The sequence below is a fragment of the Perna viridis genome, chromosome 6 (assembly GCF_037379345.1).
Source record: "Perna viridis isolate PV_CMFRI_1.1 ecotype Kerala chromosome 6, ASM3737934v1, whole genome shotgun sequence".
Lineage (NCBI taxonomy): Eukaryota > Metazoa > Mollusca > Bivalvia > Mytilida > Mytilidae > Perna > Perna viridis.
Genome location: NC_142450.1, coordinates 49,813,166 through 49,826,633, shown reverse-complemented (window position 1 = coordinate 49,826,633; position 13,468 = coordinate 49,813,166). Strand labels below are relative to the sequence as shown.

The 13,468-nt window shown below is 34.7% G+C and overlaps 1 protein-coding gene across 4 annotated transcripts in view; it reads right to left on the bottom strand.

Moving 5' to 3' along the window:
* Window positions 1–13,468, bottom strand: part of LOC148615468 (cytochrome b5 reductase 4-like) — a 70,429-nt gene that overhangs the window by 8,799 nt on the left and 48,162 nt on the right. For all 4 annotated transcript variants that reach the window (XM_088590366.1, XM_088590365.1, XM_088590363.1 and 1 more), the window contains 4 exons: window positions 13,305–13,349; window positions 11,188–11,236; window positions 10,338–10,489; window positions 9,622–9,654 (listed from right to left, as the gene is read on the bottom strand). In XM_088590366.1, the coding sequence (XP_088446492.1) occupies window positions 9,622–9,654; window positions 10,338–10,489; window positions 11,188–11,236; window positions 13,305–13,349 (279 nt within the window). The remainder of the gene's footprint in view (window positions 1–9,621; window positions 9,655–10,337; window positions 10,490–11,187; window positions 11,237–13,304; window positions 13,350–13,468) is intronic.

Here is a 13,468-nt window from a genome sequence, read left to right as displayed (position 1 = left end):
TTACACATTTTGTGTCATTGTTCATTTCTACATTCCTTGGTGGCTCAAGAATTCAATTTTAGCACCTTTGGTACATCTCCTGTTTTAAATTTGTTAAAATTGAAAATTTAACTATTTGGACTGTAGATACATCATTTCACACTGAATGCCCTTCTCTAACCTTTCTTGTGATTAAACATAACCACCCTACAAACTGACAACTGACACTTATGTAAATGTTGAACCCTACTACTGCAGATAATGAAACTATTATTTATAAAACAAAAAATTACTCAATATGTTTACAGCAACTTAATAGCAAATATAACTGATTAATTAGACATTCCTATGACACAGAGCAATTCATAACTAAGAAAAATCTATAAGTAAATTCTGTATGATCTAATTAACTTTCATTCTATAAAGGAAATTATATACAGATCTGATAGCACTTTACATCACTATTAAATACTTGTAATCAACTGAATTAAAAATAACTTTCAAATCAGGGGTGGAACAAAACTGCTTAAATATAAGGCACAGTGAAGAGCAAAGAAAACTGTGTAAAATCTAGTAATATTTATAATTTCAGAAAAATCCTTGTTAAAAAATCAATGATCTAACAGAGCATTTTTTTTGTGTCCCCATGGCTACCATTAAATAGAGAATAAAATATTTATAATTGAGATGGAATCCATCTCTATGGGCCCTACTATGGTAAAAATCATGTACATCAGCCATGCACAACAGATTTAGTTTATCATGCAAAACAGTTATGCAAAATTTATTTATTTGACTCTGAACTATAGCATGTGACACATAGTCTTGAGCTAATCTACCCTCACACCAAATACCAGAAGCCAACACCAAAACACAAAACATTTACAGTCTGGACACAAATTTGCATGCAAAAATCATTATTTGACCATGAGGTCTAAGTTCAAGGTCAAAGTTTATCAAATATGGTACATGACACATAATCTTGAACTGTTCTAATTTGTAAAGTATCAAAAGTTTACTACAAAAGACAACAAAGTTACATCCCAGACACAATTTGTTACCAATGGATGGACAGACAAATAGTGTGAAAACTAGAGGATGTCAGTCACATATTGACAGGGCCCTAATTACTAGAATAGAAGGAAATTTTAATAGGAATACTTTATTTCTTTCAATCTGTTAAAGTATTTCAGACAGAAGGAATAAAAGAACAGTTCCCCATGTCCCTCACCAGAAATTGTCTAAAATAATTGTCATTGTTACATTTGGTATCAATTTTATTAAAATATTGCTGACAAACAAAAATTCTAATTAACAAATCTGAAGTAGAATTAAGTCTTTTATGACCTTATGATCTTCCACTCTACAATAATACATGTACTAGTATACAGGTAATTACAGATCTGACAGCACTAGTTACACACTATCAAAATGAATGTTGTCATTTTTTTTCAATTGAATTGCAATAATTCCTAAAAAGGAGTTACAAACAACTTCAACTCAAAAGAAACTTCAGGACGCCTGGTACAATCTGATGCCATGATCTTGTGTGAATATCTGTACTATTTGATGTCATGATTTGGTGTGAATGTCTCTACAATCTGATGCCATGATCTGGTGTGAATTTCTGTAAATGTCTGTACAATCTGATACCATGATCTAGTGTGAATGTCTGAAGAAACAGATGTAATGATCTGGTGTGAATGTCTGTACAAGTTGATGTCATGATTTGGTGTGAATGTCTGTACAATCTGATACCATGATCTGGTGTGAATGTCTGCACTATCTGATGATTTGATCTGGTGTGAATGTCTGTACAATCTGATACCATGATCTGGTGTGAATGTCTGAAGAAACAAATGTCATGACCTGGTGTGAATGTCTGTACTATCTGATGTCATGATCTGGTGTGAATGTCTGTACCATCTGATGTCATGATCTAGTGTGAATGTCTGTACAATCTGATGTCATGATCTGGTGTGAATGTCTGAACAATCTGATGCCATGATCTGGTGTGAATGTCTGTACTTTCTGATGACATGACCTGGTGTGAATGTCTGTACTTTCCGATGACATGATCTAGTGTGAATGTCTGAAGAAACAGATGTCATAATCTGGTATGAATGTCTGTACAATCTGATGACATGAACTGGTATGAATGTCTGAAGAAACAGATGTCATAATCTGGTATGAATATCTGTACAATCTGATGCCATGATCTGGTGTGAATGTCTGTACAATCTGATGTCATGATCTGGTGTGAATGTCTGAACAATCTGATGCCATGATCTGGTGTGAATGTCTGTACTTTCTGATGACATGACCTGGTGTGAATGTCTGTACTTTCTGATGACATGATCTAGTGTGAATGTCTGAAGAAACAGATGTCATGATCTGGTGTGTATGTCTGTATAATCTGATATCATGATCTGGTGTGAATGTCTGCACAATCTGATGTCATGCTCTGGTATGAATGTCTGAAGAAACAGATGTCATGATCTGGTGTGAATGTCTGCACAATCTGATGCCATGCTCTTGTATGAATGTCTGAAGAAACAAATGTCATGATCTGGTGTGAATATCTGTACAATCTGATGCCATGATCTAGATCTGGTGTGAATGTCTGTATAACCTGATGTCATGAACTGGTGAGAATGTCTGTATAATCTGATGTCATGATCTGGTGAGAATGTCTGTATAATCTGATGTCATGATCTGCTGTTAATGTCAGTATAGTCTGATGCAATGGAATGTCAGTAAATTTTGATGTCATGCTCTGATGTGAATGTCTGAAGAAACAGATGTCATGATCTGGTGTGAATGTCTGTACAATCTGATGCCCCACTCTTGTATGAATGTCTGAAGAAACAAATGTCATGATCTGGTGTGAATGTCTGTACTACCTGATGTCATGATCTTGTGAGAATGTCTGTATAATCTGATGTCATGATCTGCTGTTAATGTCAGTATAGTCTGATGGAATGGAATGTCAGTATACTCTGTCAGTTCTGATGTGAATGTCTGTACTATCTGATGATGTGATCTGGTGTGAATGTAAGTAGAATTTATAATTCATAAGTTTTCCAATAATTTCACAAATGCTTTTCACAACTTGTAGTTATCTTAGACAATGAAAATCACAGCCTGTATATTTCTGTTTCAAATTTTGAAAATTCTATAATCTATTAAATTGAATCTGATTTTTTTTAGATTCCTTTTGTTCTGTATTTATAATAGTTATAATAAATAATTTGATATACACACTGTAACTGGTTACAGCATGATCATTGCTAAGCTTAACAATGATGTACATCTAATCTTTTATTTATGATACAGATAATACGATCCATGTAAGTTGTCTTCTTCCCACTACCACCCAGAGGAAATAGAAGTATATAAAACATTGTCACTACATCTATAAAGTTACTTCCTTCAAACTAGTCATAGACTCTCTAATCTCCTAGTCAATATGTCCAGTATAATCGTTTCCTTCAAACTATCCATTGACTCTCTAATCTCCATAACGTTACATAATCAGACAGAAACCAATCATTCTGGAGGAAAATCATTCAGTAGCAGACTTCCTCTTCTGTATGATGATCATAACAACAATAATCTGACCCTTTAGAAGCACTTTACTGTAAATCGAGCAGTAAAAATCAGACACTGCATGACTTCTTGGATAAAGTCATTTATTTTGGTAATGACTGAATGAAATGTACATTATGGGGTGTCAGATGTCACTAAAAATCAATTAAGTCAGACAGAGAAATAGTAAAATCCACAATTAATTGTGATTTACATCATGCAGAATCTTAAAATGGTCCATAACTTTCTTTTGGATTTGAAACAGAATCTTTTCCATGGAGATGTGATACTGTGAAAATGACATTGATTTCAAATAGATTTTGCTTCCAAACATGTAGAATATCTCTGCAATGGGCATCAGAATACCCACAAAAGACGTGTAAATTTATGAAGTATTTTTTTTACCTTCTATTCTAACCATACATGTACATACGTGTTAACCAAGTAAGACCAAGAGAAATATTGAAAGACATGTATTTTCAAATATCAAGTACATTTTAACTGAATAGTGTAGTTTACACATTCTTATTTCTAATCTTTTAAATAAACAACTTGACCTCTTCAACAACTTTTATACCAGAATGCAATGGACTTCTCCAATTTGACATTTGAGGAATCAGAAGACAGTGGACTTCTCCAATTTGACATTTGAGTTACCAGAAGACAATGGACTTCTCCAATTTGACATTTAAGTGACTAGAATACAGTGGACCTCTCCAATTTGATAAGAGTTACCAGAATACAGTTGATCTCTCCAATTTGACACTTAAGTGACTAGGATACAGTAGACCTCTCCAATTCTACATATAAGTGACCAGAACACAGTAGACTTCTCCAAGATGACTTTTAAGTGACTAGAATACAGTGGACCTCTCCAATTTGACATTTGAGTGACCAGGATACAGTGGATCTCTCTAATTTGACATTTAAGTGACTAGAATACAGTGGACCTCTCCAATTTGATAAGAGTTACCAGAATACAGTTGATCTCTCCAATTTGACACTTAAGTGACTAGGATACAGTTGATCTCTCCAATTTGACACTTAAGTGACTAGGATACAGTAGACCTCTCCAATTCTACATATAAGTGACCAGAACACAGTAGACTTCTCCAAGATGACTTTTAAGTGACTAGAATACAGTGGACCTCTCCAATTTGACATTTGAGTGACCAGGATACAGTGGATCTCTCTAATTTGACATTTAAGTGACTAGAATACAGTGGACCTCTCCAATGTGACATTTGAGTCACCAGGATACGGTGAACCTCTCCAATTTGACATTTGAGTGACCAGAATACAGTTGACCTCTCCAATTTGACATTTGAGAAACCAGAATACAGTGGACTTCTCCAATTTGTCATTTTAGTGACTAGAATACAGCAGACCTCTCCAATTTGACATTTAAGTGACCATATTCAGCTGACCTCTCCAATTCTACATTTGAGTGACTAGAATACAGTGGACCTCTCCAATATGACATTTGAGTCACCAGGATATGGTGAACCTCTCCAATTTGACATTTGAGTCTTCAGAATACAGTGGACCTCTCCAATTTATCCTTTGAGTGACTAGAATACAGTAGACCTTTCCAATTTGACATTTGAGTGACCACGATACAGTAAACCTCTAAAATTTGACATTGAGTGACCAAGATACCATGGACCTCTCCAATTTGACATTTAAGTGACTAGAATACAGTGGACCTCTCCAATATGACATTTGAGTCACCAAGATAGGGTGAACTTCTCCAATTTGACATTTGAGTGTTCAGAATACAGTGGACCTCTCCAATTTGACATTTGAGAGACCAGAATACAGTGGACCTCTCCAATGTGACATTTGAGTGACTAGAATGCAGCAGACCTCTCCAATTTGACATTTAAGTGACCATATTCAACTGACCTCTCCAATTTTACATTTGAGTGACCAGGATACAGTGGACCTCTCCAATTTGACATCTGAGTTACCAGGACACAGTGGACCTCTCCAATTTGACATCTGAGTGACCAGGATACAGTGGGCCTCTCCATTCCCTAATACCCAATAGACAGCTATAAATAATTGAGTTGTGATCACGACAAGCCTGCTTCTTCAGAAGTCAACACAATTTTATTTCATTTGCTATAAAAGTGACATTTTTAGCAAAAAATTATTGCAAGAAAAGTTTTGATCGATACACTTTTAATAGGACACCTTTTTGCTTTTAATTTTACTATTTTAGAGAAAATGATCTGAAATGTTTCTTTCATGCATTCAAGTTTTCATTTAAGATCTGCTCTTCATTGCTATCAAGTTTAAAAATCCCTTTGATCTTCCTATACAATAATTTTCAATCACACGCCAGTCGAGTGAGATTGAAAATTATCGTATAGCTGCACAACTTATGTGACGTCACTTAGCACTCCTCTGAAAAATAGTCCCACAAGGAAACATTGCAGTGCTTATAAAACTTACATATTTAGGTTTGGTAAATTTAAAATGATAGAAAACTAATATCTTACACTTCAGCAAAACAGTAATAAACAGATTATGTAACATTTTTTTCAACTCGTGGGAGTTTCTCATGCTCATCTCGTCTTGTGGCAAGGCCCTCAATGAATTAAGCATGAGAAACTCCCTCTCATTAAAAATATTAAATAATCTAATATTTTTGTCTTCTTATTAATTTGTGATGCTATATGAAGTGTTAAATGATGGCTATCTTTAAGCAAATGACTTACATTCCACAGAATTAAATTAGGGTAAGATACATACGTTGTGTATTATCCTCCCCAGAAAAAATCATGGAAAGTCCATAACTGATCATGGTTAGTCTGTTAACTTTCAGAAAATCAAGATTGGTCCTTTACTAATCCACAATGTGAATGATGAACCCTTACATAAGTCTACAAAAATCCCCCTAGGAGGGAGATAAGTTATGCCGGCCCAAGGTCTAATATCAGGTTATGCTAGCCCAAGGTCTTATATCCACAAAGTTCACTTATTAATACTACAAGCAAGTTTAATACTGGCAACATAAAACAAAACCACACCATAATACTGTGGCAACATGACACAAGACCACACCATAATACTGTGGCAACATGACACAAGACCACACCATAATACTATGGCAACATGACACAAGACCACACCACAATACTGTGGCAACATAAAACAAGACCACACCATAATACTGTGGCAACATAAAACAATACCACACCATAATACTGTGGCAACATGACACAAAACCACATCTTAATAATGTGGCAACATGACACAAGACTACACCATAATACTGTGGCAACATAAAACAAGACCACACCATAATACTGTGGCAACATAAAACAAGACCACACCATAATACTGTGGCAACATGACACAAAACCACATCTTAATAATGTGGCAACATGACACAAGACCACACCATAACACTGTGGCAACATGACACAAAACCACATCTTAATAATGTGGCAACATGACACAAGACCACACCATAATACTGTGGCAACATAAAACAAGACCACACCATAATACTGTGGCAACATAAAACAAGACCACACCATAATACTGTGGCAACATGACACAAAACCACATCTTAATAATGTGGCAACATGACATAAGACCACACCATAACACTGTGGCAACATGACACAAAACCACATCTTAATAATGTGGCAACATGATACAAGACCACACCATAATACTGTGGCAACATAAAACAAGACCACACCATAATACTGTGGCAACATGACACAAGACCACACCATAATACTGTGGCAACATGACACAAAACCACATCTTAAAAATGTGGCAACATGACACAAGACCACACCATAACACTGTGGCAACATGACACAAGACCACACCATAACACTGTGGCAACATGACACAAAACCACATCTTAATAATGTGGCAACATGACACAAGACCACACCATAATACTGTGGCAACATAAAACAAGACCACACCATAATACTGTGGCAACATGACACAAGACCACCACACCATAATACTGTGGCAACATGACATAAAACCACATCTTAATAATGTGGCAACATGACACAAGACCACACCATAATACTGTGGCAACATAAAACAAGACCACACCATAATACTGTGGCAACATGACACAAAACCACATCCTAATAATGTGGCAACATGACACAAGACCACACCATAACACTGTGGCAACATGACACAAAACCACATCTTAATAATGTGGCAACATGACACAAGACCACACCATAATACTGTGGCAACATAAAACAAGACCACACCATAATACTGTGGCAACATGACATAAAACCACATCTTAATAATGTGGCAACATGACACAAGACCACACCATAATACTGTGGCAACATAAAACAAGACCACACCATAATACTGTGGCAACATGACACAAAACCACATCCTAATAATGTGGCAACATGACACAAGACCACACCATAACACTGTGGCAACATGACACAAAACCACATCTTAATAATGTGGCAACATGACACAAGACCACACCATAATACTGTGGCAACATAAAACAAGACCACACCATAATACTGTGGCAACATAAAACAAGACCACACCATAATACTGTGGCAACATGACACAAAACCACATCTTAATAATGTGGCAACATGACACAAGACCACACCATAACACTGTGGCAACATGACACAAAACCACATCTTAATAATGTGGCAACATGACACAAGACCACACCATAATACTGTGGCAACATAAAACAAGACCACACCATAACACTGTGGCAACATGACACAAGACCACACCATAATACTGTGGCAACATGACACAAAACCACATCTTAAAAATGTGGCAACATGACACAAGACCACACCATAACACTGTGGCAACATGACACAAGACCACACCATAACACTGTGGCAACATGACACAAAACCACATCTTAATAATGTGGCAACATGACACAAGACCACACCATAATACTGTGGCAACATAAAACAAGACCACACCATAATACTGTGGCAACATGACACAAGACCACACCATAATACTGTGGCAACATGACACAAAACCACATCTTAAAAATGTGGCAACATGACACAAGACCACACCATAACACTGTGGCAACATGACACAAGACCACACCATAACACTGTGGCAACATGACACAAAACCACATCTTAATAATGTGGCAACATGACACAAGACCACACCATAATACTGTGGCAACATAAAACAAGACCACACCATAATACTGTGGCTACATGACACAAGACCACACCATAATACTGTGGCAACATGACATAAAACCACATCTTAATAATGTGGCAACATGACACAAGACCACACCATAATACTGTGGCAACATAAAACAAGACCACACCATAATACTGTGGCAACATAAAACAAGACCACACCATAATACTGTGGCAACTTGACACAAAACCACATCTTAATAATGTGGCAACATGACACAAGACCACACCATAACACTGTGGCAACATGACACAAAACCACATCTTAATAATGTGGCAACATGACACAAGACCACACCATAATACTGTGGCAACATAAAACAAGACCACACCATAATACTGTGGCAACATAAAACAAGACCACACCATAATACTGTGGCAACATGACACAAAACCACATCTTAATAATGTGGCAACATGACACAAGACCACACCATAACACTGTGGCAACATGACACAAAACCACATCTTAATAATGTGGCAACATGACACAAGACCACACCATAATACTGTGGCAACATAAAACAAGACCACACCATAATACTGTGGCAACATGACACAAGACCACACCATAATACTGTGGCAACATGACACAAAACCACATCTTAAAAATGTGGCAACATGACACAAGACCACACCATAACACTGTGGCAACATGACACAAGACCACACCATAACACTGTGGCAACATGACACAAAACCACATCTTAATAATGTGGCAACATGACACAAGACCACACCATAATACTGTGGCAACATGACACAAGACCACAACATAATACTGTGGCAACATGACACAAATCCATGCACTAATAAATGTACTATATCTTACCATCATAGTTATCTTTGACTTTATTTTCTAATTCTGAAACATAGATCAAACATATGCAGTTTATATTTCCATTTCTACCTTTACTATACATGTGAAGATTATTAGAATGTACATAACCTAAAACACTTACAAGACAGAGTCTAAAGATATCATGTTTTTATAACATGTTGGGATTTATATATAATGGAAAACACTCACAAGACAGAGTTTAAAGATATGTTTTTATAACTTGATAGGATTTACATATGATGGAAAATATGAATGATTGTTATAAAGCACAATGTATAAAATTATATTCTTGTCACTTACTTTGTTATTTTTGATAAGTTTTTGATATGTTTTATTGTCAGGAAAAAGAATTCAATGGATACATGTGTATCTGTTTTTTTATTTCTGTTTTTGTCCAGTATGATAATACATTTGCTGATCCAAGGGGCCAGCTTGCCCCTCACCCACTTATGAAATTGAAAATTTTGAAATGTTATATATTAAATATAGAGGAAATTTAGTATTTGAGTATCAACAGAACTTTTGTAAATCTCTGGCTCCACACTTGTTCAATGGCTACAAAACAGTAGAACACAAAGATAATATGTTAAAGAGTAATCAAGGGACTCAAGATTCTAGTGGAAATCAAAAGAAAATAATCCAGGGACACAGACAAGACATGGAAAACAGACACACACAACAAAAACACTGAAAGAATTGTTACATACCTATATGTACAAAATAAATATAATTCTCTATATATAACATCGAGAAGAAAGTAAACAGAGATTTATTTATGATGACACAATCACGTCTCATGTGATGACATTTGGTGTATATAACTAAAGTCACAGTGTTCACACTCTGGAACCAGTCAAATCTGAAATGATAAAAACATTTAATTATATGTCACAGTGTTCACAATCAAGTAACAGTAAAACCTAAAATGATAAAAGCATTACATCGCTCTATATAACTAAAGTCACAGTGTTCACAATCAGGAATCAGTTACATGTTCTATAATGCTACATTGAACTGTTTCCTACCAATGTCAAAAACAAAATTCTTTGTACTTTTTATCTACAGTTAAAAGTAATTCAAGCATTACTTATAATTTTTGTTGGGGGAACTTCTGTATAACAATAAAACTTCCATATAAGCAAGTTCTGAGTTTTCATTGGTTATTTTATAAATCAGAGGGCATTATCATGATAAAATGACTGACGAAGGTTCAGTTTTATTGCTAGAAAAACTGTTCATGCCTAAAACCTATGGCATAGGCATTATTAATGTTGATAGCGTTATCACTACCCTGGGACATTGGTTGATAATGTCCTATTGAGTTTATTTGATTAAAGTATCTGAAGCAAGTATTACTTGGTGATATATCATGTGGTTTTAACATCCTTGACTATCCTGTCTCGCATGGACTGCATATCATGTCGTAATGCCCTCTTAACATTTATATGTATAACAATGACTACCACATGACCCTGTTTTAACCAATCAGAATAGCTCATTCTTTGATATAAAATGATCAGTACTAATGTGATATCAATACATAGAATAGTTACAAACCTTGGTGGTTGTGGTCCTGATGGAGGTTTTAGTCCAGCTAATGATGGACCTGGAAATGGTAAATATCAAAAAGGAAATACAATCAAAGCTATGGAGTTCATCACCATTAAATCATTAGTAGCCTTTATACTTGTTGTTATATGCCAGTAGTGAGAAAGAGGATAAAACAAATTCAAGATGACAAATGAAATTAGGTTTATTGATCCATATCTTACATACATCACTAGTAAGTACAGTGATACTCAACTTACAAATAAAAAGGTCAGATTTGTTAATAGTGATAAAGTCTCTTACATTAACATTGTCTGTTATATTCTGTAAACCAATTGTTTTAGTGGATACTTTATTTTCCTGTTTCAGAATATCAATTCAGTTTCTCTATTTATTTTCAGGACTCACACTATTTTCAATGTGTATTCCATAACAAAAGAGAGTTATTTACAACTTGTTATTTTTTTTCAATTTTTGTTTGTTAGTGAAAATCAGTAGAATTACAGAAATTCGAATTACAGTATCAACTAGACAGCAGATCTGCATCATACTAACTATAATTCACTTTAAAATATTTTGAAACAATCATGTAGTTACCACATAATTTCACTGAGCTTCAAGTGAAAACATAATTTATTAACAAACTCCTCATCTTGATAAAACATCAAATAAAGCTGAATACAGATCTAACTAGAATTGATTACAGCAAGAAAAAGAATTATCTAACATGTTTGTTAATGGAAAATAGGCCCAAAGTATGATGACCCCAAAATGCACTTTTATTCAGACATTCGTATAATTGTGATAAATATTTATTGGAAAAGTGACAAAATAACTATGATTAAGTATGGTGATGTTTTCTTATGCTCCATGTTACACAATAACTGCATTTATAACAGATGACTTTGAAAATGAATTATGTTTTTGTTCTGCTGTAGTTAAACAGTAAACATGCAGCATTAGCATTCAGAGATTCTGAAATGGAATTTAGATAATTGAAAAAAAAAACAACATAAAAGTGAAACAGACCTATAAAATTAATGGTAATCTCTTACTTTAGAATCTGAAATATCTGTTATGAAGTATGTGTTTTATATCAATCAACAAAAACTAGTTGTATATTACTTTAAGGGTAACTGACAATCTCCTTTAAGTATTGTATATAGCTAGAATGTGTCTTATCCAAAAATCTTTGCTGGAGTATTAAATTTTATCGCAATTTTGTTTAAAATCCCTTCGATCGTGCTATACGATAATTTTCAATCTAACGCTAGTTGCGTGATAATGGAAATTATCGCCAGTTTCTATGTCCTTGCGAGACATACAAGCAACAGCATAGGAATATTTGACGACCCAAATAATCATCTGTTTGTTTACTACGTATGAAATAATGCCAAATTTGTGGCAATGTTTTCCAGTCTACAATGGAAAATGATTAAATATAGTAACTTACCCAATTAAAATTAATAAATCCCAAAATTATTCCACAAATTTTTAATGCGACCGTCATAGTTAACCAATTTTTTTTCAAATGATGTGTATCACTGCTGCACATCATATGTGACATCATGTAGCACATTGCTGAAAAATAGTCCCGAACGGAAATTTGCAGTGCTTATGAAACTTACATATTTAGGTCAGGAAAACCGATAATAAAAAAAACTAATACCTTACAATTCAGCTAAACAGCGATAACAGATTATTAAATATTTTTTCAACACGTGGGAGTTTCTCATTCTCATCTTGTCTCGCGGGAAAGCCGCTTGACGAGAAAAGCATGAGAAACTCCCTCTCGTTGAAAAAATAATAAGTAATCAAATATTCTCTGTCACATTATGACATTAAATGTTATTGCGCTTTGTACACTCTTTAATTTTTACTCAAATTACAGCCTGGACATCAAAAACTTACTATGAAAACATTATAAATACATTCAACAGCTATAAATTTAGTGTACCCATATAAAAGGCAACATAAAGGATGGTATTTCCTCACTGTGCAAAGTTTTACTTAGTGTTTCATTAGTCATACTATGACCTTGAAGTGTAAGACTTTTGACCTTAAGAGTTTTCTCAAGGATGATAGGGAATTACCAACAATGACCATATGGCTTCACTATAACATACCATTCTGTTGTAAAGATTTCTTCTGGACCTGTGACAGTAGGCTATCTGTAAGGAATCATCTGAGTTTAACATTATATATAGACAACATTTATACCACATTAGTATGGTGTCATTTCAGAAAACTTATATATGAAATATTCATGAAGAAAATTCAATTAATAAGA